The following is a 27,292-nucleotide window of genomic DNA, read 5'->3' as shown; positions in this document are numbered from 1 at the left end:
CGGCAAGACGAACCTCCTGAGGCCCCGCTGTGGGCCAGGCTCTCTGAGTGTGTTTTCTCATTTAATCCACAGACCAGTATGGGCCCTGGGGGCTGGATTTCACCCACTCCATTTTACAGATGTACAAACTGAGGCACTGAGAATTTATAGAACCTGAGCTCCAACCCAGGCTTTTAGACAGTACAGTTCAGTATCTTTCTCTAGTACCAGAGGTTTACACATTTTTTTTCTTTTCTTTTTAAAAAATTCTTTGTTTAAAAAAAAATCTCACCAGATGCTTTACCATGCAAAACAAATTTTAAAAAAAAAAGGAGCTGCTCTGTTACATGGTGGGGCAGAAAGGCCAGAGCCCCCCACTCAGCATCTCCCTGACCCCTGGGGCACCTCCATGGACCCCCAGGGAACCTCGTATCAGAACAACCTCACCCAGACCTCAGTCTCTCTGCCTTCAGCGAGTTCTTTGGTTCTTCGGCCCCTGAAGAGGAGCTGTACTCACGCCTCGCCCTCATGGAGCTCACGGCCCATTTCACACTCACGTGGACAGCACGGCATAGACAAACATAAACACAATCACCAGGCTGACAGTCTGCACACACTGCATGAACACACCAGCTAAAACCCAGCCTACAAAAATCAATCCACAGTCCGTGGGCTGGAGTCCTCTGTCCTTTGAGATACATCCTAGGCTCCAGGCACGATGAATCCCTCACTTCTCCCCATGCATGTGCCGGCTCTAACCCCAGGGCCTTTGCTCAGGTGCCCCTCTCATTAAGAACGTGCTGTCTTCCCCATCTCTGTGTGCTCAACTGCTCCCCGCCCTTTGAGACCTGGCTCAGAGGAAGCCTCTCCTGACTCTGTCCCTCCTTCGCCTGGAAGCTCACTCCCCCTTGCTGTAGAGTTATTCGTGTCAACAGGAGACGGTAGATTAAGGGCACGTTTGGCAGCCAGCCTGTCTGGGTACCGGTCCTGGCTGGGCCCCTTGTTAGCGGTGGTGCCCTGGACCCTGATTTCCTCATCGGAAAGCTGGGATACAAACAGTTTCTGCTTCACAGGGTGTGGACTGAATGAGATGATGCCGTGAAGCCTCAGCAGAAGAGCTGGCCTTCTGTGAGCCCTCAATACGTGCTAATGAGTCTCTGGTGTCACAGCTGAACCGTGTATCACAGCTGTACCTGGTATGTGTCACAGCTGGAACTGGGGTCACAGCTGAACCGTGTATCACAGCTGTACCTGGTATCACAGCTGGAACTGGGATCACAGCTGGCAGACCTATCACAGCTAGACTGGAAAGAGTCTTCAGGGCAGGGAGATTTACAACCCAGCTCTGCACCCCCACCCCTTCCAGGAAATCTTTAGGGAGCTCTGGAGCAGAAGGGGGTCAGGAAGGGGCTCCACCATCCTGGACCCTGGACCAAGAGGGAACGTGCTGGAAGGCTGCCCCGTCCCGGCCTCCCACCTGTCCCATGTTCAGCCACATCACACAGATACCGCCTGAGGAGCATACGGAATCCAGAGGAACAACGTGGCCCAAGCCCGTGCATGGCAGGTGCACAACACACATTTGTTCAATGCGTGAATGTGTGTCAGCTTACATCTCTGCTCAGTATGACAGAAACAGGGGGAAAAACGGGGACAATCTTGAACCCCTGTATCCACTGGTTCTGGCAGGTGGGTATTCTGATCATACCATTTACAGATGGGGACACTGAGGCTCAGAGGGATGGAGTGACGTGCTCAAGGGCCCCGAGGGTAGAGCTGGAACTCAGGTCAGTGCTCACAGTCTGTTACAGCCAGTAGGTGGCTTTGGGAAGCAGGCTTTGTGGATGGTGGGTCCACCTAGTGAGAGGCCTACCTGAAACGCTCCCCCCAGCCCATATCCTCCACGCCCGCTCTGGATGCCTGACGACGAAGCACTGACCAAGCCAAGCGGCATCGCTCAAGGAAGGTGCGGTCCCTCTAGCCCTGCTGGAACCCCCAGGAGCCCCGTCAGTGGCAGGTCGGGCCCTTTCTCTAACTGTTCTGCATTCTCCCCAGGCCTGCAGAACCGTTTGCCCAGCACGGACTCCGCTGCCCCAGCCTGGGAAGATGGAGAGCACGTATCAATCAGCACGTGGGTTTATTTTATTGATGATTCAGAAAGATGTGCAGGTGGCCTTCTGGAAAGCGTCTACACGTGATTCATCTGACTTTCGCAGAAAGCTGTGCTTCTAAGGGATTCATTTTTCCCGGTGGCGCTGGAGGTTGGGGAGGGAATATAAGCCTTGCAAATCAAATACGGCACTCATGTTTTGAAACCCATAGACTCACACGTGTTGCTTAAGCCCATTATCTGCCCTGATAAGCTGCCTCTTTCTTCTCCACTAATTTAAACCCAACCTGTCCCTTCAAGTCACCCAGAGTCCCCAGCTGACACTGAGACAGCACCTGCCATGCACTCAGCGCTTGACACGTGTTACTGTGATCCTCACAGCGACCCTGTGAAAGAGGCACTGTTATAATCTCATGGCACAGATGAGGAAACTGAGGCACAGAGAGGTTAGGTAACTGGCCCAGTGTTCCACAGCTGGATAAGAATGGAGCCAGGACTAGTGCTGGGACACTAGTCGTAGACCCCCGTCCACCCTGCCTGCTTCCCTGGTGTAATTATTAACAGTGTCATTATGATCACTCCAGGCTTGGTGCTCCTGAATCCTGCCTCCACACTTCTCTCCTTTCTCCCCATCCTCAAGGGCATGCAGCATGCCTGCTCTTCCTCCATACCTCCCCCACACACAGTAGGACCACACCCCTCTGGGGTGAGCATATGACCTGGTCTGGCCTATCAGCCTATTCCATCCTCTGGCCACAGGGATTAGTTCAAGGGTGGCTCCAGGTGACCCAGTAGGGGGGAAACCCTGAGAAAGAGGTGCCTTTGGCTGCTGGGGGCCTCACGGGGTGAAGGCCTGCCCGAGAATGAAGCCAATACAGAGGACGGTGGAGGTGGAAGAGAGCAGGAGAGGGACGGACAAAGCCCTTCTCAGCACTGGCGGCCCTGGATCCAGCCATGCCTGAGGCCAGAACAGTCCCTGGACGTCTCAGGCGCACAAGCCAGAAAATCCCCTTGTTGCATAAGCCAGTTTGAGATGGGTTTCTATCAAATAGAATCCTAATAGATAGAAATGGTGATGATTGTTTGGTAGAAAACCTTCAAAGCACATTCAACTCACTATCTCCAAACGGCAGAGAGCGAAGTAGCACAATTCCCATTTTACAGATGAGAAAGCTGAAGTTATCAGTCTAAATATCTTGCCTGAGGTCAAGAACCTACTTAGTGAGAGAGGCAAGGCTGGGAAGCCTCCCCAGGCTTCACGCCTGGCCCTCCTCCACCCCTGCATGTATTTGAGAAGGTGGTTGGTTACCTCAGCCTCTTAAATACCTGGAGGGGCTTTGCTCCTCCAGGCCTTGCCCCTGACAGCCTCCTGGGTTGCTTCACATGAAGACGGCGGTGGGGAGGGGCTGGTGGGGGAAGGCGTCCTCCCTCATCTCTGGCCAGGTATGAATTCCCTGCATGGACCCTGTGTCTGAGCGGGCCCCCAGCTCCACCCTGCCTGGGACACTGCTACAGCTGTGTCTGCCTCACTTTCCCTGTTGACCTCTCAGGGCTCCAGAGATACCTGGGGAGACGGAGCACACGGAGAAACAAAGCGTCACAGTGACAAACAGGAGACCGCCTTTGCTGCCTTCGTGCCCCTCCCCCCCCCGCCCCGCCCCGTGCCTGCGCAGTGGTCGCTCTGCGCAATGTGGGCCCTGCCAGGTCTGAGGGGTGTCTCGTTCATCATCGTGTTCATGCCACATGGGGTACCATCTCCCACGATCTGCTCTCCTGTCCTCCCTCAGCCCCTCTCTCTCCCCGACTTGGGCAGGCCATAGGATTCATACAAAATTAACTGGAGGTTCCATTTCACAACACTCCGATGTATCCGGTTCCCACCCTACCCTGCGGCTGCCCTGTCTTCTTTGTCCCCTTTCTCCCCCACCATGAAATATGCAATGCAGGGAGCGCCCAGCAGGGCCTCTTGAGCTGCCCCTGCTGACAGCTGGTGGTGCAGGGTCAGGAGTGAAGGACGAGAGCCATGCATGCCGAGTGAGTGGCTCAGGGCACTGCCACTCCGGGCCCCCGGGAACCGAAGCTAAGTGTTCTCTGGGTGACGCAGGGTGTCCTGTGTCCTGTCCCCACACTGCAGCCTTCCATACTACACAGAGAGGGACGCTAAGCACCCCACCTCTTCCTTCTCCCTCCCTTCCTTCATTCTGCTGATGCTTTCTGAGCCCCAGGCATTGCAGCAGGTGCTGGGATACAGTGGAGAATGACAATCAGCTCCTGCCTCAGGGCTCACAGGCCACCCCAACACCCACTACCCATCTTTCCAGACAATGCGAAGCCGCCTCCTCTGGGAAGCCTCCTCTGATAGCACACTGACCCTCTGTTGGGCACCATCTTATTTAATTGCCTAATTTTTGTACAGGGATGGGGCCAGATCATGATTTTTTTTTAAAAAAGAGATACTTGGGTATAATAATAACAATGATAACGAACATCATTTTGTAAGTGTCTAGGGACTGCCACAGTGCTAAGTCCTTCATGTGGATGACCTGATTTATTTCTCACATCATCCTGTGAGGTAGGTAGTGTTATGCCCATTTTACAGATAAGACAACTGAGGCTCAGAGAGGATTCACTGAACTCTCCCAGTGTCCCTAGAAGAGTAAGCCAGTCAGGATTCAAACCTGGGTCTCAGGGGCTCTACTGTCTTAGGCTGGACAGGTATGAAAAGAAGGGAGCAGTGGAGGGCACGAAGGGAGGGGCATTACCAGGATGGAAGAGAACCAGCAGTGGGAGAGGAAAGCAATGGCACTCAATGGCCCAGTGAAATACCCAACACTGCCAGACCACGGGCGCTGAGTTCATGGCCTGTGCGGGCAGCAGGTGGTGCCCCGGGTGGGGGTTGATTTCTATGGCTTCAGATCCCCTCTATCACTTGCAGAGATCTTTTTGCCTAAAATTAGCTGGATGTGAACAGGAAGGCTAATTTATGCGGGGCCTGGAGCAGTTTCCGGGAGTGTGACTCAGAGGCTGCTCCCTGCTGACGTCAGCAGACTAGGGCAGGGGGTGTCGGCAATGGCCAACCTGGGACCCTGGGACAGGTTGGAGCTGGGACAGCTCCAGACCACTGGGCTTTGAAGTTGGGGGCTGGGGCTGGAGGCCAAGCATTTCTCTGAGTCAGAAGAGGGCTAAACAGGGCAGAACAAATGCTGAGCATGAGAGGGAAACTGAAAAGTGCCCTGGCGGCTCCACCCTCCTCAGACCCTTGGCAGACAGAAGGCACCTTCGCAGGACTGTTCCTAGGTACACGCGCGTGGCTGGGGGCGGAGGGCACACCTGGCTGTGGTGTCTGACACAGTTGTTCAAAGTCTGAGCTGATGTGAGCCATGGTGGTGACCTTGAGCCCTTATGCTTCCCATCTGTGAAATGGGTAACACCACCTGCCGCCAGGAATGTGGGTGATAAGGATGCAGAACAGCCTAGTAAAACGTGTAGCATCAGCTCGGACACTGGCCAGTGTCCCAGAAGCGTCAGATTTCACCGTTTCCGGAGAACGTGACTGCTTCTTCCAGAGTAGTGATAATCATACTGGAGACAACAAAAGCTGATGTTGACTGAGGACTTCTATGCCGGGAACTTGGCCTGATCTCAGTGTTCAAAACCCATGTTACTGATGGGGAAATGGAGGCGTTTAGTCTCTGGAGCTGAATTCTAACCCACAGTGCTGTCCATGTGCCTGGTAGGCAGGGTACTAAGCTACTTCACTTTAGCCTCACCACAACCCTATGAGGTAGTCACTATTATTATCCCATTTTTCAGATGAGGAAACTAAGGCACAGAGAGGCTGAATAACTTGCCCAGAATCACACAGCTGTTAAGTGACACAGCTGGGATTTGAACCCAAGTTGTCCAAGTCCAAGTCCAAGAGTAGCATTACGCTCCTCTGTCCTTCCCCAAACCTCTTTCAGCTCCATCTGCACCCTGGGAAATCCTTCAGGGGATCAAGGCAGCAGGGGCTCTGGTTAATCCTACTGTGGGCTTTCCTCCTTCTCAGGGACGTTTCCCATGAGAGATCTCACTTGATGCTCATGAAATATTAGAAAACCAAGGCCCAGAGAGGTCAGACAAAAGCCTCAAAGGCACACAGCTGACAGGCAGCAGAGCAACAGTCAGAGCTGTCATTATCGTTTCCATTTTACAGATGAGAAAACAAAGTCTCCTTTATTTTTCTTTCTGTGTAACTTCTTGCAGCACATCAGCAGTCAGGGGAATTCTATCTAAGAAAGGTGGCTCTGTGCCACATCACATGCTTTCCCTTCTCTTCCCTCCATAGCCAAGTTCAAACACCTCCTCCTCCAGGTAGCCTTCCCTAACCTCCACTGCCCACCCATCTCGTTTCTCCTCGATCCCTGGGGTCCTTGCTGCACTTGGTCTGGATTATCTGCTGTTCTGGCTGCTCAGCCATCTGAGAGCTTCTCTCTGTGGGCTGGGGACTCAGTGGCCACATCTCAGGGTTTTATGGGTCAGTTACCCACCCTCCTCTGTGCCAGGCACCGGGATGGGTGCTGGATGTTCAGAGAGGAGCAGGACAGGATCCCTGCCCTCAGGTGCACACCTGCTGTCCCCAGCTGGAGCGTGGCCATGAGTCACTCGATTTCCCAGGTCCCCGAGCCTGTCAGGTGGGAGGGAAGGGTGGATTTCTTAACCTGGGGCCCAGGGCCTGGCTTTGAGGGGCTCTGCGAACATGCTGGTAGCGTGGACCACACTGTTGCACACAGTTGACTATTCTTCTGCGGGAAGGGGCCATAGATTCCATCAGGTTCACCACAGAGTCTGGGGTCCAGAGACACTTAATAATTCCTGACTCAAGAGAATCTCCTGGTCCCATTCAAAAGGCAAAGACCATTGGGACAACCCTGCCTCCTAGCAGGTCAGGTGTGCCAAACTGATGGTGGAGGTGAGCATGGGCCATTCTGCCACAGATTGATGTTTACATGAGGCCGGGGCCCAGGAGCCCCCCAGGCTGAGCCCACTCCCATCTCAGGGCCACACGTGGCTGTTCTCAAGCCCTGAGCTAGAATCACGCAGGGAAGAAACGACGCTTCCCCTATTTCCACCCTCCCCGCCAAAACAAAACCAAACAATATCCAAAAAGCAAAAGGCGTTTCTAAACTTCTACCCAGACTCAGCAAGGTGGGCAAAACATCAGAGACAGAAGCGAATCTGGGAAGAAGGACCAGTCTTAGCTTTTCCTCCTGACCCAAGAGAGGAGGGCCCCAGACGAAGAGGGACACTGACCCCTGGCGCCGCAGGGCACAGTGGGTGCCGGCACAGCAACGGACTGTCTGGCCTTGACTGAGCAGCTAGGTCCACAGGCAGCCTCAGATTTCTTGTCTGTCGGTGGGGATGAGACTTCAAATGCTGCCTGCCTCCCAGGGTGTGGTCTATACCTGGTGGAGGGATTGTCATCCACTCTCTTTAGAATAATAACGGCTGCCACTGTACCTACTGAGCACCTACTGTATGCTCAGGCTTCCACTAGGCCCTGTGAGGTAGGTATCGGCCATTTTCCAGAGGAAGAAAGTGAGGCTCTGCAGCTTCTTTGCACCAAGCTGCAGGACTGGGAGTGCCAGGGCAGAGTACCTCACACCTGTGCTTTTGGGGTTTATTTAGGGAACTTTTCTTCTTCCTCGTGAGGGGAAGGTAACTGCGGGGATGGAACCCAAACTCTGAGCTCTGGTGCGCAAGCTGGGCCGGTGCCCTTCCTCTCCGCCTTGTGGCAGATGACATGGCTTTGGTCCCCTCCAGAAAGCTGAAACCTTCCCTGTCTGGAGATCGCAGGCCTGCTCATTTTGGCAGTTGTAAGAAAGCCCCACGCCCAGCTCCAGGGCAAGACACACATGGGCATCTGTCACCTTTCCCGTGACAGCCCATCTTCCTGCCTGCCCTGTCTTCCCAGCGGCTCCACGGCTGCCCCAGAGACCGAGGGATCCCCAATCAGAGTCTGGATTTGGATGAGTCGGACATGACGCAGCCCAGCAGCAGGGGCTGGGGAGCTGGAATTGGCTCATTGGTTCCATGCTCAAGCCCAGACGAGGGGGTTCCTGGGGCCTGGGTAAGGGAGCCCAGGGTCTGACGGACCCCCGAATTCAAACCCCGTGTTTAAGCCTTGTGCACCTACCTTCGACAGGTGAGGTTTTGAGGCGCCGGCAGATGGTGTCAGTGTCCCCGTAGGTCTCCTTGATCTTGACCACGGCCTCGGTGCCCCGCAGCTCCATGAGGGAGCGCAGCTCCTCCATCGTGCACCCAAACTCGCCCCCATGGCTCGACTCATTTCTTTGGTTTTTGGAGTAAAAGTCACTGTTGGTCATGTCACCCATGTCTGCCGCAGTCCCCGCTCGGGGTGGGTCCGAGGGTCAGTGCTGGACAGGAGGCTGCCAGGCGACGGCTCCGTGTGGCTGTCCTCAGCACACCCTCACTGGACGGCTGTGGCTCCTGGCAGCTGACTCCAGGGGGCAGCCGAGGTGGGCTGGCGACAGTGGCGGTGGGCTCTGAGGGGCGTCCCCGGGCGTGGGGCAAGGTCCAGGGGCCGGAGGGGCTCAGGGCTGTAGACCCAGGAGTCTCCATTCAGCGGGGCCCATGCTGCTCCCTGGAGCTGGCATCTACATGGTCGGGGTGATGGCTCCTGCAGGGGCAAGCAGAGAGGGGACAGGGGTCAGACACTGGAGGCCTCATGGGGCAGGTACCCAGGAAGGCCCGGCTTGCAGGTGCTACACACACGCCCCCCCCCCACCCCAAATAACACCCACCACACATACACATACCTGGACGTGGATGTTCGTACAGTACCCCATCGTGCACCGGCACCCACTGCAAATCCAAACGTACTGACACCCTCTAGGCCCTCCATGCTACACCACACCCCCGGCATAGCCTGATGTACCCTCATAACACATGCTACCCCCCCTAACTGTCCACTGTGGACACACTGACTTCGCGATACGAACCCTGGTGTACACACACCCTGTGACATGCCGCTTGGGGTGCAACACCCCACCTGCCTACTATTTTTAGGGCCCACCCACTGCCATACACACACACCAACACAGGGCCCTTCACACACACGGTGGCGGACACCCCCTCCCCACCAGGCACACTGTCACACGTAGTCACATTTACAGGCGTCATCTTAACATCCCCACCTCCTCCCCTCAAAAATACCAGTGCTCACAACCCTGTGTACACACATGCCATGCCCACACAATCAGGGGCCTAACCCCCTGCCCCTAAGTAACAGCTCCCAGACGCCCCAGCACGGATGCTTCCTCCGTCCACACCTCCTATATCTGCCGAAACGCACTGCTCTCCCCACTGAGTCTCACAGGCGTGGGGATGGGAGAAAGCAACCTGCCTGCACCCGCAGCCCACAGCTACACCGATCGAGGGCCTCAGCCTCGCCAGAGGGTCCGTCTCATGCATATTCACCAGGATGTCACTGTGGCCCCCAGAATGAACCGGGGTCAACAGAACCCTCACCTTGGGGCCCCAGAGTCCGGAACCACGGACCGCGGCTGCCACGTCCCTTAGGGAGCCCAGGAGGAGGAGGGAGCCCCGGCTACTCCCTGCCCGCCTGGCCACCCTTGCCGGAGTGTGGCATCTGTGGAGCTGCCAGGAGAGAACCCAATCCACCCAGATACCCAACACCGGTGGCCAAGGCCCCGGCAAGCGTTGGGTGACAAAGGGCCTCTGCTGAGCTCAGCTGGGTCTGGCACAGGGACCGGCCCCGCCCAGCAGCCGCGGAAAGCTGGCCGTCCTAGGCCCAGAACAGTGAGGGGGAAGAGGTGGGGGCAGGAAGGTGGGACTCAGCCCCACCCCAGCCCCAACTCCTCCCTCGTGTGCCCCTCCCCTGCCCCATCTCTTTCCTTCACAATCCTTTCCTCTTGCACAGAGTTTTAGACCTGGAGGTAATCTAGGGTTAATCTCATTTTCCCAGTGAGGAACCTGAAGCTCCGAGAGGGAAAGGAACTTGTCCAGAGACACACAGAGCAAGAGTGGACGGAGCCCAGAGCTGGGCTGGGATCTCCTGACTGCCAGCCCGTTGCTCTTTCCCCTCCCACTAGGGGGCGCTCCCTCCCCTCTCTCTAAAGAACAGCACAGGATCCTAAATCACAGCAATCCGGGTTCAAATCCGAGATCTCCTGAACCCCGGCTGTGCGATCCTGGGCAAGTCCCTTCACTTTTCCGAGGCTCAGTTTCTTCATCTGTAAAATAAGTCATTCTCCCCTGTGCCCCAGCTACTTCCCAGTTTACTGGGAACTAATTGTGAACCACCGTGTTCAAATCCAGTGAGCTTCCACCCGGGGTACAGAGCTTCCCGGCCTGGATCAGGGGGTGCCGGAGCCACAGGAGAAGCCTGTCATACCTCACAGGAGGGCACTGGCACTCAAGGATGCAACAGGAAGCCTTACTTTCACACTGGGACCAACTGGTATCTTACCGAGTAGAACTTAAAATGGGCCTGATGCCTTAAGCAGAGACACGAGACGCCAAAGGACGTGTGTGCTTGGGATTCCCACCCGCAGTCCTGCAGGAATACTCGGGGTCCCTGGCCATCCGGGCATGCACCACCACCATAACCCGTGAGTTTTGACCCCAACGGTATATCCCCGGGAGGAGCAGGTGAGGCAGGGACCAAGCAGGCCTGGGTGCAGAGATGCCGTGGAGGTTAACTGGACTGGCTCCAGAAGACACAGCCTCTGGGCTCGAGTTCTGCCACCTCTCAACAGACTGGGAGGCCAACTCACTTCAGTTTCATTATCTTAAACAAAGGGAGGGGGAGTAATAGTATCTACTTCATAGGTATTATGGGGCTTCAGTGAATTATTTCATGCAAAATACTAAGAATTGAGTCAAGCGCATGGTAAGCACTAATTATTGTGATTATTAGCAATCCATACAACCACTTTATGAGACAGGTAGTCTTGTTATTCCCTAGAACATATGAGGAAACTGAGGCCAAGAGAGGTGAGGTCACTTGCCCAAGGTCACAGAGTTGGTGAGCGGAAGAGCTGGGATTTGAACTCAGGCAGTCTGGATCCAGAGACACTCTTATTAATCAGGATGCTTTGCTGCCTTCCCTGGTGCATCGCCCTCAGAGGGCTCTTACAATGCTTAAATGAAGCGCTATATGTGAATGAAAGTGCTTTGCAAAAACCACAAGGGACTCTAACGCCGAGGTGCTGTCTTCTATCTGTCTTCCTGCTACCTGTGGCGTGTCCTACAGGCACTGATAATTACATCTCTGACAGCACGAGCTATGAGACCCGTTAGCAGTAATTATATCTGTGATGACAACAGCAGAGATGAGTTAATGGGCTACTGGTGATTTTAATGACTATTGTGTTAAGATGAACAATGATCTTCAACCAACTATCCATCCATCTACCCATATGTCCATCCATCCATTCATCCAACCAACCACTCATTAATTGTGTCGTGTGCACCTACTTTGTGCTGACAAGGGGGAAGAGAGACAATTAGATGAGTGACCTCCATAATATGATGGGTTTGCCATGACAGGGAGCCCCAGGTGCTGTGCATGTCCAGAGCAGGAAGATGTGACCTGGCCCAGGGTATCAGAGAAGATTTTTCCTTTTAACATGAGTAGGGAGTTTTTTTCCCCTTCAGGAAAATGGGCTGTGTGACTTTGGAGAAGTCACCTAACCTTTCTGGGCCTCATCTGCCCAGTGAGGTTGACCCATCTGTCTTACAGGCTGCTGTAAGGACCCATTGAGGCCCTTATGTGTGGGTCTCTGTGTGGCTCCTGGCCTGGAGCAGATACTCTACAGTGCTGGCTTCTGCACCTCCCCCAGCCTCCCTCCTACCTACGCACCGCACCGTTATTAGCAACTGCACCTCCCTCAGGGCTGAGATGAGGTTCATTTGTAGCCAGTTCTTAATACCACACTGACAGTCACCCCTGTCCTAACTGATGGGCACACTGGCTGCTATGGACTGCATGTGTCCCCCTGCCCCAAATTCATATGTTGAAGCCCTAATCCCCAGTGTCATGATATTTGGAGGTGGCGCCTTTGGGAGGTAATTAGGTCATGAGGGTAGAACCCCCACAAATGGGATTAGTCTTCTTATAAAAAAGAGACATGACAGAGATGATCTTCCTTGGTCGTGTGAGGACAGTGAGAAGGTGGCCATCTGTAATCTAGGAAGTGGGTTCTCACCAGGAACTGAATCTGCTGGTACCTTGAGCTTGGACTTCCCAACCTCCAGCACTATGAAAAATAAATTTCTGTTGTTTAAGCCACACAGCCTATGGTATTCTGTTATAGCAACCCGAGCTAAGACGTGTGCCTGGGCAGGGCAGAAGTCTGGGCAGCCAGTCCTGGGCCCAGAGAGGTTGAGCAACACAACTAGGGGGCACACAGCCAACTGGGGTCACAGCCCACTGAAAAGCCCCTCCCTGTTTTCCAAGCTCCTGCTGTGTGACCTTGACCAAGCCCCTTTCCTCCCTGGGCCTCAGTTACCCGTGTGGAAACTGAAGAGATTGGACTAGTGTTCTCTGGGGTCCCTTCGGGCTCTGACGTGCCAGCTAGTCAGAATCCAGAATGAATGTTCTGACAATATTGGGTTTATGCATTTCGGTTTCCTCTTATTAGCATTTAAATGACTCTGTATTGTTACATTTCAGTGACTCAAGAATAGGCTGGGGCACCTTAATAAAAAGTCTTTGCCAAGAGAGACTCCGGCAGAGGAAGGAGCAATGGATTTTTTTTTTTTTTGGAGTTAATTTAACAAAGAAGAAATCTATCTCTCGAAGGAAGGTTTTAAAAAAAAACACCCCAAAACCTAAACCATCAGCTTTTCAAATCCTAATTGAAGGATGGGACATCGCAAATGAATTACGTGCTAAAAATAATTTTCGGATGCCGAGTCCTCCTGTTTTCTGACCTGCGGAATTTAAATGCCATCTTAATATGTATTTATAAAGTTACCCTTTACTTTGAATCGCCCCTGGCACCAGTGACAGATGTGGGGACACAGGCCCCGTCTGGAGATCCCTGATGACGAGGCCTGATGCTGCCATTTGGTAGTTTTGTGATGGGGGTGGAGTGGGGGGGGCAAGGTCTTAGCCCCTCCCTGGGCCTCCATCCCCTCTTACCCGCATGCCTCCCTCCCGCACAGGGCTTTGCGAGGCCTACCTGAGCTAGAGCTCAGAGCAGCTCCTGGCACAGCGTAAGACTAGTTCAACAGGGACTGTACTTCTGATGGTGACTTAACTCGCTCCTTCCCTCTGCTCTCAGCTCACCCCCACAAGTCTGCTCTCAGACTGTCCCCCACGCTACTGTCCTGAACATGGGGCTCAGGCCAACCATGCCATCCCCACAAAGCTCCCAGCACTGCTTGGAAGGCTGGGGAGGGTCCCAGTTTGTAGGTACAGCTTACAGGGCTAGCCTCTCCTCTGCTCTGGTCCTGACTGACTAATCCCCACAGGCAGGACATTTTCTTTCCTCTCCTGGATGCAAATTCTGGCCTTTCTGTGGTCCCCACCCTGCCCCGCCCCAGCTGAGGGGACCCTCCTCGGTGCTGAGCGGGGAAACGGGTGACCTCAGCCAGGCAGCTGGGGGCAGAGGGACAACTGCTCTTCTTCCCTCAGCCTCACTGGGAGAGTCAAAGCGTTGTAGCCATTGTCTTAGCCGCCCCTCTCTGGGGGAGGGAATGTTCCGTGTATGTGTGTGTCAGAGGGTACCTGTGGTGTGTCAGCAGATGTGTACTGACTCTGGGTGACCCTGGAGGACAAGGTGTGCTGTGCAGGTCTACCGGAGTACGTCAGGATGAGTGTGTACCTGTGAGTGTGAGTGAGCCAGAGATGTGTGTCCCCATGCCCGCCTCTGAGTGTGCAAGCCCCACGATCTGTGTGTGTGTATGTGTGTGTATGCATCAAAGCTGACAATGACAGTCTCGGCTTTGAATCCTCACAGTCAAGGAGACAGAACGGGGAAAGAGGAAGGGAATTGAAAATGAATACCTCAGAGGCGAGTTTAGTGCTATTTTTAGAAAACTCCTATCCTGTTAACCAGAAAAGGAAAATCTAAAAAAAAAAAAAAATATATATATATATATATATATATATATATATATATATATATATATATATATATTCCACAGAAGCAGCCACGCACCAGCCTCAAAGGCACAGATGGCGGAAGCAGGGCCAGGGCGTGGGCTGCTAGGCACTCAGGGTGTCTCACATAGCTTCTCACTCTCCTGCCTGGCTCAAGGGAGGGTAGGTCCCCAGCCCTTAGCTGCCCAGCAGGGTCAACTCTCTCTACTTCCCCTGTTCTCCAAAGGAGTTTCCAGTGTTGCATGGTAGGAAACCCCCCACATTTCTGGTCCTCTAGGTGTCTTACATACCCACTCATCCACTCACCCATCCATCCATCCATCCATTTGTCCATCCACCTGTCCGTCCATCCATCCATCCATCCATCCATCCATCCATCCATCCATCCATCCATCTATCTATCCATCCATCCACCTCTCCAATAAAAAGCTGCATCTCAGGCCCTGCCCCAAGCACTGGGACTCTGAAGAGAGCAAGGGAGGTGCACAGACCCTCCTTCTAGCTGTTGAAGTTATGCTCACTTTGCCACACAGAGTCCCCCGAAACCCCATGGTCAGGCTCTGCAGACCAAGCTGAATGATTCCTGCACAACTTCTGCGTCAGAGTTTGGGAGGATGTAATCCAAATGGCACTCGCCTGGGAACCAGATCTGCTGAGCCCCAATCTTGGCTTGACCACTACTATTAATAGAGATTGCTTAGCACACGCTTCCATGGGCTGTGTAGTATCACTGTCCCTGTTTACAGGCAAGAAAGCTGGGGCTCAGAGGGTTACAGATGGCCAATGCCGTACAGATGGGACCCGGCATAGTTTAAATATGCCTGCTTGAGTCCAAAGCCTCTGTGTTTCCTCTGTGTCCCAATGCCTTTCACCAACTCACGGTAGGGCCTCGGACCAATGCCTTCTTCCCTGTGCCTCAGTTTCCTGTCCTATAAAGTGAGAGGGGGACTGGACAGATACTCAGTCTTAAGGGGCCATTTTAGCGCCATCCTCAAGGATTCTCCCGTCACCGGATACTGGCTTCTAAGGGCACACACACTTCCCCAAGCCTCCTTGCTGTCCTGCCATCCCCAGCAGAGCACCATTCTAGTTGCAAGCCAACTCCTGCTTGGCTGGAGGCCTAAGGAAGGAGAAATGCCCTAGAACCTGGGAGTCACAGGCTGACGAGAATTCACCTGGTGCCTCTGACATCCACTGCCCGCCCCCCTCAGCCTCTGCATGGCAGTGCTTGCCTTCCACGATTTGTACCCTTTATGTGCTCCTTGTTTAGAAATCTTCCCTTTAAAAAGGAGAGTTTTCCGATGAAGCAAAAACAGTAAAGTCATCAGCATATCAAGGCAAGAAAGCTTAGCTGAGGCAGAAAAGTGTTGGGGGAGACTTCACTCTGGCCTGCAAGAGAGGGGACATGCAGTGAGAAGGCTGGGGATGGTGACTCTGCCTAAGATGGACCAGCTGTCCTGGAAAGTGTCCTCTGGTTTCAGTCAAATGTCTCAGCCACCTCCTCAGCCTCATTTCTTGCCCTGCCCAACTTTCCCTACAGATGCAATGACTTCCCTGGCTGCCCCCAGCCTCCAGATCCTAACTGGCTAGGGTGACACTGTCCCTTCCTGTCTTCATCTGCCTCCTTCTCTCCTGCCTCCAGCTTTGTCTCCGTGGATTACAAGCAGAGGCCTGAAGAAAGGACAAAAAATGATAACAGCAACGCTTGGATCATACCTGCTATGTGCCAAGTACCATTCTATGCGCTCCACATTTGTTATCTCATTTAATCCTTCACAACAACCCTAGGCCATGGGTATTGCCACACTCTCGTTTTCCACAGGAGAAACAGAAAAAGAGAGTGCAGTGATTGGCATAGGTCTTTGGTTGGAGGGGTGAGGGCGGCAGAGGCGGGTCTCACACACACACACACAGACACTCTTAAGGGCTCACTCCCATCCCTCTTTCCAGCAGACCAGGCTCCTACCCTTTTTTCTGGTTTCTATAATGAAGCACAGGGTTCTGCCATGTCAGTGCTCTGACCGTAAACAACAGCAGGTCGCTGGCTCCTTGGGGAGTCTTCAGGCTTCACCTCTGACCATGGAGGGTTGGGGCCCAGGGAGCCGTCTCTGGGGATGAAGTGTTGATGGATGGATGGAGGTGGGTGCTGGGAGGGATTGGGTAGCTAAGGTCAGGGAATCTGATAACCACAGGCCCCCCTCTCTCTGCTGCAGGCTGACTAGCAGAGGCCGGGAGTGAGCGCTGCCCACGTGCTTGTGGTGCTGACTGACAGCCCCCCTGGGGAGGACAAAGAAACACGCAGTGGGGAACAGTCTCCACTGGGAGCTGTCCCCAAGGCCACAGTGCTGATTCGGGATCTGAGTTGGTTTTAGGGACCACGTGCCAAGGAGCTGTCCATGTTCTGTGGTGCTGACATAGGGCAAAGGGTTAGAGTGCCCTTAGAGCTACCCAGGATAGCAGTGCTGACCAACGGAGCGCAGGGTTGGGAAGCCTGAGGAACTGGGTGCAGTAGGGAGGGCGCAGGGCATTTTCCTTGAGTTATGTGAGCAGGCATGGGTAGCTGACCCCAGGTATTTGTGCTGTCGCTCAAAGCCAGGTTGTCAGGCAATGAGGTGTCCTAGTGAGCGGGCCTGAGCCCAGAAAATGACACCAGGCAAAAGGTCACTTGGGGCCACTTACATGCATGCACGGAAGACTCACCTTGGCCCATCAGTGCCACCTGTCACCAATGCCAGAAATCCCACCACTAATGATTCATTCTTTTGTGTTGTGCTTGGTCCCTTCCCTCTGGTTCCTGCTGGGACCATAGTTCAGTGGTGGCATCTCATTCTGTCTGAATTTATTAAATTCTTTCCTCCATGGAATGGGGAAGGAAAATTCACCCAAAGAGATGCCAAGGGATGAGTTTAAGTTGGGAGATTACTTTCGAATAGCTGGGTAAGTCCTTTGGGGTCCAAATCAGAGAAGCTGGAAGCTAAGGCTTGGGGAAAGTCATTCTATGTGGCCTGAGAACACAGAGGCCAGGAAATAGAACTATATAGAAAAGGGGAAAAGGCAGAAAAGCAGGACTCCTAGATTCCAAGGAGAAGGGGAGTCAGACTGGTGCAGGCACTGGCAGGGGTTGGTGTTTGTACGTGTTCGGGGGTGTTTTTCAGATTCTACTTCTCACTACTGCAGTGAGTCTTCCAGGCTCAAGCGGAACTATCCCTGGTTTGGTGACTGTGCACTCACTGCCTTTCCTGCCCCAGCCCAGGTTCTCTCCCTCAGAGTCTCCTTGGTGGAAAGCTAGTGATGTCTGTCGGGACACTGACTTGGCTTCAGACCTGAAGCGGGTGAATCAGAAGGTCTGGAAGCCAGAGGAGGAGCCCAGAGCAGGAACTGCCTCCCATGGTCAAGGTTTCCTCTCCTTCCTCTCTTGATAAAAGCTTCTCTGAGTGGAGCTCGGGGACCCCAGAGCAGGGCCACTCAAAGTGTGGTTCCCCAAGGGCCACCTGTGTTGGCATCACTTGGGGGCTGGTTGAAACACAGATTCCCATGCCCAAGCCTGCAGAGATGGGTCAATCTCTGGTGGTGTGGCTGGGAGTGTTAAACAAATAGAACCACTGCCTTGGGGTTCCCATTCCAGCCCCTCTTTCGGCCTTCTTCCTCTTGTAGCCAACATTCCCCTGGTTCTGCGTTCTAGAATCCTGTCCTGCTCTTGTAGCCCAGCCTACGGCTCAAAATCTTTTCCAGCTCCCTGTCCCTGCTTTTCCAAATGCCACTTCCGGCTAGGCCAGGCCCTAGGTGTCTTCTGGGAATGACTCCCACCAACCGCTCCAGGGCCCTTCTGTCTTTACACCCTTGCCCACACCTGATGACCCCCATCCCTTCTTCCCACTCTCCTATGGCTTCCCTGTTTTGGGTGAACTGCAGTCTTTTCCCACAGTCCTGCCCGTGACCCTCTTAATGCCTCACCTCTCCCTGGCAATGTCACCCACCTGACATCAACCTGCATCCTAACACGAGTGATTCCCAAACTGCCCTTTCCACCCTGCCCTTTCTCCTAAGCTCCAGAACCAAACTTTCCAGGACTCTCAAATGTCCCCTCTGAAGGTTCTCCAGGCTCTCAGACTCTTCCACATGTCCTCATCCTTCTGTGACCTCTGTGCCAATTACGGCATGTAAAGCATCCTCTCAGATTCCCAGAATGGGACTATCAGGGTAGCCCTCGACTCCGTTCCCTCCTTACACTCAGTCAGGTACCCAGACCCAGGGACCACTGGGGTAAGAGCTCAAGCTTCATTGTCTTCCTTGCCGCCCTGGGCTCCTGACCTAGTTCAGGTTCCTTATCCACAACCTTTCAACCGGTTCCTCACAACCCGCCCCCTCCACCTTCCCTGTCCCCAGAGTGATGCTGACAGGGACTCTCATTTACTCAGTGGCTTCCATGTGTCAGGAGCTCTGTTAGGCTCTGAAAACATCTTATTCCACAATAACCCCATGAGGTCGGCATTCTTATGCCTATTTTACAGATGAGGAAACTGAGACTCAAAGAGGTGAAATAACATCATGCCAAGGCCACAAAGCTCACAAGTGGCAGAGCCAGGAGTAGAGCTGGGACCTGTCCGGGGCTAAAAACCTCTTGGATTTGAACATGCCACCTTCTGGATTAAAAACCACCGCTGGCTCCTTGGTGCCCATTAAACAAAAACATATTCACGACCACTGCCTCCAGGATCCTGCCTGCTTGGCTCAGAGCCAACTTCTCTGGGCTCTGGTGTAAGTCAACTCCTTGCATTTGCTGAACAACTAACACATGTTCCGGCCTCCGACCCTCTGTATATACTGTTCCCTCCACCCGGGATGGTCTACACCCACTTTGCCACTAATCCAAACCTTCCTCTCTAAGGTCCAGCCCCAATGCCAATCTGCGAAGTTCTCTCTAATTCCTCTGCTACACATTTCAACCCCCTTCCCACTGCCAGCTTATCACATGTGGCTCATTCCTCAACTTTGCACCCTCCACCCTCGGTCTTGGGGTGGGTTCTACCAGCTTGCCTCCCCGACTAGACTGTGAACTCTCTGAGAACAGGGCCTCTCCAGCCCCCAGCACAGGACCAGCCTCCACCAATGCTGGTTCCATCACTGAGAAAGCAATCTGACTACGGAAGGACACTGGGGACAACAGATCTGGGGATGCAGCCTGCATTTGGAAAGTGAAAACTGGTCAGCCGAGTGGCTGGATGAGCGGGTGCTGAATGCACCCAGGCAGCGTGCATTACAGAGAGCAAGTTGGCAAATCTGCACCTGAACCTTGGGAAGCAGCTGCTCCAGCATCCCATTTCACAGGTGAGCAAGTGGAGGCTTTGCCAGGTTAAGGAAGTTGCCCAGGGTCACATCACGGTTGGATTCGAACCCAGGCAATCTGCCATCAGAAACCCTGCCTAAGTCCCTCCCAGGATGACTCAGAAGCCAGAAGATGGTGGTGGCTAAGACAGTGTGACACACAGAAGCATCTGGGGTCTAGTGGGGAGATGTCCTGGCCCTCCTGGACCACACTGATCAGATCCGTGTCTTCTGCCACACCCAGTGTTACATCCCACAGAGGACCCTTGTGGTCTGGTCATCGTACTGTTCTCCCCCCCAACCCAAAGCTGGAGAACAGGGATAAGGTCAGGTCAGAATCTGTCGGGAGGCAGGTCCAGGCTCAGGCCCAGGGACTAGGCGGGGCGCTGGGAGCACAGGACGCCCTGCGATGACCGCGCCTGGCCCTGGAGCCTCCCCTCTGGCAGCCCCAGCCCCCCGACCCCAGAATCCCACGCCTCACGGGCCTGCAGAATCTCCTTGGCCCCCTCACCCAGCAGGCCAGCTCTGCAGCTCTTCCCCTGACTTGGCATGGCTGTCCCGGCCACTGCGGAGACAAACAGAATCCGCCCGGCACCTTGAACAGATGGCGTCACTTCTAAAAATAACGCCGCACCACGCTCCCCGGCGCAGCCAGCCCCGGCGACAGAAGCGGGTGCGGGTGGGCGCTGCTAGCTGTGCTCACCAGCCATCTGCACAGGGACAGATGCGAACGCAGCCTCCCGGGGGCCGTGGGCCCAGGGGACCCCAGCCTCACTGAAGCTGTGCAGAGCCGTGGGCCTTACCTTCCCTGAAGCGAATGTAAGGCGGCGACGACGGGTGTGTGTAGCCTGGCTCCCCTCTCTCCCCATCATCGTGGAGCCCCGGCAGCCCCTCCTCCACACGTTGCGTGGCTGGGATTCCCACCTGGAACACCCGTTCTTTTTCGCCCGCTGCTTCTACCCCATATCGGGGCCCCTATACCCACAATCCCTAGTGCCATCTTCTCTTGGGAATTTCCTCCCACTCCCAGAAGCTTCTTCTTCCCTCTGTGAATTCTTAAACCACTTTTCAGTGGACTTGCAACCTAGTAGGGTCAGAATCCCTTTCTTTGAGCTTAGAGTCAGAGAGATCTGGGTAAGAACCCTCAATCTGCCATCACTGAGGGATCGTGGGTAAATCAAGGCACTTCTCTGGCCTCAGTTGCCACGTCTCTAATATGGAGACGGTCCCTTCCTTGCAGGGTGGCTGGGAAGATAATGTGAGTTGATGCAGGGCACAGGGTTCAGCCCAGAGCCTGGCTAGTGAGAGACACACAATCAACTGGAATGATAGTGATTTCTAGACGGGGAAATGGAGGCCCTGAGTGGAAGGCACTGGCCCAAGTCCTCAGAGCAGGTGCTGGCAGAGCCAGGTTCAGGCCCAAGGCCTCTGCCAGAGCTTCTACCCTCCTAAGACATTCTCCTCTGTTTCTGGGATATTCCAGGGATATGTCTCACCTTCATCCTTGTGCAGGATTTTCCCTGAGTGCCAGTTCATCTCCGATCCTGGGAGCTGGCCAGGAGGCCTAAGGGACGCCCTGAAGATACCCCCTCCCCATTTCTCACTAAGAACCAGCCCTGAGCCCCAGCCTGACCCCCCCGGCTTCTCAAGGAAGTTCAAGTCCTGCCAGAAAGTTTAAGAGCTCAAAAGCCAAAGTGCTTCCAAGGCCCCAGGAGACCCCAAACCTTGGACCCTGGAGGTATCCACATCAGCAGACCTCCCACAATGGCCCCCAAAGGTGCCACTCCCTCTGATTTCCCTTCCTCTCCCCGTGGGGCACGGCCCAGACCCCCTCCCCCACCCCATCACCGTTATTCTGCTTTTCAAAAGTCCTGCTCCAGCCATGTCTGCCCTTCCTTTCTCTCCTGGAGTTCCCCATGGCTCTGGGGGGTCTCCCAGAAGAGAAAGGGTACAGGGATCCATGGTGGGGGGAGCCTGATGTCCCCTAGATTTCAAACCTCATGTCACGCTGCTTCTAAGGCCTGCTCTCTGCTGGGTGTAATACAGGGGAGTTTAGATTTTGGGTTTCAGATGCAGTCAGAACCTATGCGCAAATCGTGCACAATTCCAAGTCCTGGGAGCTTCCTCCAGCCTACCTCACTCACTCCCTACCTCTCTAGATATCTCAGTCCCTGACACCTCCTGCTAAATCAGGGCTTTTGCTACCCCAGACTCCTTGTTACAAGTGACTGACAAAGCCAGAGCCGTCACCTCTCTTTCCCTCTCCAGGGTCAGGCCTGGCGTGAAATGGGTGCCAGGTTCCGGGGGCTCTGGTGTGGGCATCTTTAGCGGGGGCCACAGATGCCAACGATATCAGGCCTGCTCGGAGCTGGTCCTTGTGCACCACGTCCTGAACTGCGGGGGTACTCCAGGAAGCCCCGCCCCAGGGCAGAGAACACCAAAGGGGTATCACTGTTTGCAAAACTTGAGGGAAAGCCAGAAGAGGCCCTGATTCCACAAGCTTCCTTGAATCCACAGGCCAGAAGGGACCTCAGAGGTGAAAATCCCTGGGATGCCCAAGCCCCTTCATAGCACCTGTGTAGAGTCCTGCTTGGGCTTGCATGCTTCCCTTGACGGGGGGTTCACGCCCTCCTTCCATGATAATCTATGTCCGCGCTAGGAATCACCGAGTTCTTTGGGTTGAGCTGAAATTTTCTTCTTGCTAACTTTTTATTGTTTTACAGTTAATGGGCGCTTTCCAGCTCACACAGAACAACCCTGCTCCCTCTTCTCCGCTTGAAGTTCATGACCGTGGACGCATACATATGTGTGTGCCAGGGCAGAACGTGTGCCAGGGAGCACACGTGTGGTTGCACGAGGGCATGCATAAGCCTGCTTGAACATGTGTGAGCTGGGGGCGGGGGCAGCGGGGGCTGTGCTGAGATTTGCAGAAATGTATATATTTTGGAAATAAGACTCTAGATGGTGCCTGTAGGGGGATGTTAGGGAGCCATGGGTCATGGCAAGGACTCTTACTACCACCTCGAGACAACCTTAGTCTCACAGTTTGGGAGATGGGTGGGTGGCGAGAGGGGGCACCCACAAAGGCTCCAGAACAGAACAGAAGGCCAACCTGTAGAAGATGCCTTGTCACTGTCTCTGTGGCTGTCTGCAAGGTGGCCCTGAACCTCTGAACCCCACACCGTGCCATCAGATGACTTTATCTCCAGGGAACTCTGCCATTAGGGCCCGACCTGAACAAAATGACAGCGACGACAGAGTATCATTTTATACGAGTCGTGAACTGCTTTTCAGCTTGAAGTTCACAAAGAACCCACTGATGATTTACATTTCAGAAGTAAGGAATTAAGGCGAGAAAGACGCAGGGGCCTCTGGTGGGCCCCGCAGAGAGTGATGTCCCCGGGGGGCAACCTGGGGCATCAGGATTCTGCACAGAATATACAACTCCGGGGCTGGTCACCCCCAGCCATGGGTGGATGGGCTTTGGGCGGGCTTGGCCAGGAGGTCTGCCATCCACTGTCCCTGGGCCACCATCTTCCCTCTTTGGCTTGAGTTTCTCCATCTGTACAATGAGGAGCTTGGACTAGACAGCTTATAAGAGACCCTCACATACTGGCTTGTGGTAAGTCTTGGACACTGGATTGGGCACAGGGGAGGGGGCTTCTATGGCTCTCGGAATCCGCCCCCCAATGGCCATGTGTTTGCCCTTGGATCAGCCAGAGCTATTTTCTGGATACTGGGACATCGATGGGGGGAAAATTTCCTGTTTTAAGAAATAAAAAAATCAGCTCAGAGCTTCCTTGTGAACATGCCTTAGCACAAGCTCTTCCCTTCCATTTGCTTCTCTGCCTGTTAGACTCCTATTCACCCTGCAGGGCCCAGCTCAGAGGGCCCCTTCTCAGTGAACACTATGCTGACCCCACGCTCCAGGCAGAGACAACTGATCCCTCCACTGGGCTTGACCGTTGACACCATCGAGGTCAGGGGACTGTGTCCATCTATCTCCAGGTCCCCAGTGCACCTGACAGACAGAGTCAGTGTCTAACAGAAGCTTGCTGAGTGACCACAGGAACCCACAGCTTGACCTCAGAAACTGAGAGAGAACAAGATTGCCTGGGTCCTGGGCTCACCCACTTCTTCAACAGCTGCTTGCTTTTGAGGTGGAGAGCATGCACTGAGCGCCTACTGTGTACCCAGCACTGGCCTCCGGGAAGGATGGATGCTGTGGCCTAACTAGAGGAAATGAGATCACCTCCCTGGCAGGGAGATGGTCACAGTAATCATGGCAGCAGAGTATCAGTAACAGTAATGAAAATAATCATAAGAGCAACTAAGCGTTATCACTGCCAAATGCCATTTACCTTTTCCTACGCACGATCTCGCTCATATGCGTAACAGCCCCTGAGGTCGATACTCTAATTTCCTTCATTTTACAGATGATGAAACTGAGGTTCAGATGGTGGGGTGACTGCCTAAGGTCACAACAGGGTCTGCACTATGGTCTGACTCCCAAGGCTGTACTCTTGACCTTGGCACTTAACAGATCCCCAGGTCTGAGCTCCTGGTGTCCAGGTGGGCTGGGGGCTGGGAGGAGGCCCCCAGGCTTTTGCCAACTTCAGCATCCATACGAAAGCCCCCAGTGGGATTCTTGTCTGCAACCCTGCTGACAGGTGCGAGGCGGGGGCTTTGGCTGACCTGGCAGGCTGGGTATGAGGGGCGGGAAGCAGATGGCAGCCCCTTCCTGTGTTTGGAAGAAGTCAAGGGTGAAATCCTGGAGCCGTCAGCCTGGCCGCATCACCTGCTGTTAGAAACGGCCCCTGGGCCAGAGGGCTGGCGGCCACCCAACGTGGCTCTGCTGACGAATGGTAGGCCTGGGGAGGTGCCAGCCCAGCCCTTTTCCATGGAGAGCATCGCTATCTTCTTATAATTAAGGACTGTTACTGGAAGGGGTTCTTCACAGTACTACCTCCTTTGTCTTGCCTGTGACTCTGGGGCAGAGGGAGCAGGGTGCCCATTTTAAAGATGAGGAGACTGAGGCTCAAAGAAGACAAGCAAGTTCCTTGATGCAGGTCCCTCACAGTGCTGGGACTGTGAGGCAAGGGAGGCGCCCAGGGTGCAAAATGCAAGGCAGTGCTCATTCTCAGGTTCCTGCCCATCCCTCCCCTAGCTGTCTGTCCTGCAGTTCAAGTCCACCTGAATTAGCCATGCGCCTACTTGCCCCAGCCCCACCCCAAACACAGGGAAGAGAGTGAAAATCTACAAAGTGATTTTCAACCCATTTTGGTAATTGTGAAGATGACGCAGCCGTAATAGATTCTAAGAAGTACCCAGAATTGTAAAAGATGTTTAGAGTCGATGTCCTAGCAATCAGTGCCCTGAGCAGCAATAGATTTTGGGTCAAAGAGTTCATTTCTCACTTCCGCTCACTTGGCAAACTTTCGCTGTGGGCCCACTACATGCCTGGACTTGTGGGATGCGACGTGGACAGAAAGGAATCGGACACAGCCCTGTTCCCTCCCTGTGCAGCACGGGTTCTGCACACTGTAACAATTTCAGGCAAATAATCATGATAAACTAACATTTATGCAGCATTTTCTATGTGCCAAGATCTGTGCTAAGCATTTTACAGTCGTCATCTCATTTGATCCACACCACAACTCTGAGGCAGGTATTCTTAGTATCCCATTTTGCAGAAAAGAAAAATGAGGCAAAGAGAGGTGAAGCGACTTGCCCACGGCCAGGCAGAATACAGTAGGGCTGGGATGGATGCTCAGTACAATGTTTGGTGAGTGAATGAATGAAAACGTAGGGCAGGTCGTGCAGGGGTGATGTGATTGGTTAAATGTGACCATGCAAAGTGCCCTCAGAGCTCCAAGAAGCGGCATCAGGCCTCCTGAGGGCAGCGCTAGGAGTGGGTCAGGGAATTATCTGTGCTTTTGGGCAAACTTCGGCTGCAGGCTTCCAAGAAGAGGGTGACAGTGACGGCCACCGTATCAGTTAGCAGCGCGAGGAAGCTCCGATTTCTCCCTCTGTGAGCCTGACCACGTGCCCCATCTATAAAAATATCCCAGGCTGATGGCCCCTTTTACCCCGAGAAAGTGGGCTCTGAGACAGGTCGGCTCTGGGCAGGTATGAGAGGAAGAGGAGGCCTCTCCTGGGCTGCCCCGGTCAAGGGTCCCAGCCCTGAGCCCTCCTGCTTCCCGGCCACATAGTGACCATAGTGACGGGGCTCCGGCCTGCAGGGAGGGGGCTGCAGCTGGACACCCTGACACCCAAGCCTCCCCAGCTCGCGCCTCAGTTGCCAGGCAACCAGGCAGCTCAGGTTTCGGGGGCTGAGGACAGGGCTCGGGTGAGGGCATCAGTTAATAATAATACAGCCCAGCCCGGTGCGGCTGCTTGAGATATACAAATCTCAGACCTGGGCAGGGCCTGGGTGGTCCTGTGGTCATTTTGCAGATGGAGAAACTGAGCCCTGGGAGGGAAAGGGAGTTGTTGCCTGAAGTGACCATTGAGTCAGTGAGGAAGGTAGGGTCATCTCGCTGAGAAATAAAAATTCAGAAAGTGATGGAAAGTGCAGTTGCCACGTGCGGGCACCGACTATGTGCGTGGCACCGTGCCAGAGGCTTCTCCCACCTCAGCCCAACTCATCCGCAAAACAACAATGAGGGGCAGATGTTGTTTTCATGCCCATTTTATAGATGGGGAAACTGAGGCTCAGAGAGATTGTGTAGCCTACTTGAAATCATGGAGCTGGTAAATGACAGAGGCCAGATAGGAATGCAGGCCAGTGTGACTCTGAAGTCCGTAAGCTTCACCCCGACCGGTACCGCCCTCGGGGACTAAGGAGAGGATGGGTGAGAACTCAGGGGCCTGCCTCACAGCTGGTGGTCTCTGATCTCTCCAGCAGCCCCTGGAGAAGGAGGCGTATCACTCTTCCTGTCTCGACACTGAGGATGCTGAACTCAGGGGTTAAGTGGTGGTCCCAAGGTGACCAAAGTAGTAGGTGGGGACGTAGGATCTGAACCCACATCTCTCTGGCTTCAAGGCCCAGGCTGGCCCAAGTTGCCCAGTTCGCTGGCAGAAGCCTGGGGCAGTGCCCCTCTTGCCAGGCCTTCCAGCGTCAGGCATCTCTGTCCCTCCCCCACCCTCAGCAGCATGAGATTTCTCAGGGGACAGGACCCCACTCCCCAGCCCCGGAGAGAGCCGGCAAGCCCCAGCATAGAGCGGCGACCTTTGATTCCAGGCCACTGGACCTCTCCCTCAGTGGCCCACGCCTCCCGCAACCTGAGCCTGGGCTGGACGGGGACACGCAGGTTGCCATGGCGACAGCACATCGGATACTGACCTGGGGACCCGCTGGCAGCACAGGGGATGGGCAAGCGTTGCCTCAGAGGGATGGCTGGAGAGACGGAGGACGGGGGGCCCGGGGGCCCTGCAGCGGCCGTGGTTGCTCTGTGGGCCAGGCTGGGCACAGGATGCTATTTATAATTCTGCTGAATGGGCCCAATGACCCGACCTGCAGTCCAAGGGCCGGGAAGCCCAGCAGTCGCACAGAGGGGAGGAAACAGCTCAGGAACCTCCACCCCACTCCCCCACCCCTGGTTCCCAGCTCTGAGCACGGGGCTGAGGGAAGTGGGGAGGATAGGATACCTCCCCCACCACATCCATTACCCTCCGCATCCACCCCTCTGGCCGACCCTGCCCTCATCCCTGTGTCCTGGGCCAGGTTCGGCCAGTGTGGGAGG

General features: G+C 54.4%; 1 protein-coding gene across 10 annotated transcripts in view; it reads right to left on the bottom strand.

Annotated features, from left to right (window-relative positions):
- ATP2B2 (ATPase plasma membrane Ca2+ transporting 2) overlaps positions 1–27,002 on the bottom strand; it is a 129,149-nt gene extending 102,147 nt beyond the window's left edge. For 9 of the 10 annotated variants that reach the window (XR_009542696.1, XM_060161187.1, XM_060161189.1 and 6 more), the window contains exons 1-2: positions 26,893–27,002; positions 8,265–8,768 (exon numbers count right to left, since the gene is read on the bottom strand). Coding sequence is in view for 9 of the 10 variants with exons in the window: in XM_060161187.1 (XP_060017170.1) it covers positions 8,265–8,463 (199 nt within the window). In the remaining variant the exon portion in view is untranslated. Of the gene's footprint in view, positions 1–8,264; positions 8,769–9,619; positions 9,725–26,892 lie in introns of those variants that run through there. The other variant, XM_060161188.1, reaches the window with a different exon arrangement.
- Positions 27,003–27,292: the final 290 nt, after the last annotated feature.

Source organism: Lagenorhynchus albirostris, chromosome 10 (genome assembly GCF_949774975.1).
Source record: "Lagenorhynchus albirostris chromosome 10, mLagAlb1.1, whole genome shotgun sequence".
In the NCBI taxonomy this organism is placed as follows: Eukaryota; Metazoa; Chordata; class Mammalia; order Artiodactyla; family Delphinidae; genus Lagenorhynchus; species Lagenorhynchus albirostris.
The sequence above is the reverse complement of the archived record's forward strand: the minus strand, read 5'-3'. Positions and strand labels throughout refer to the sequence as shown.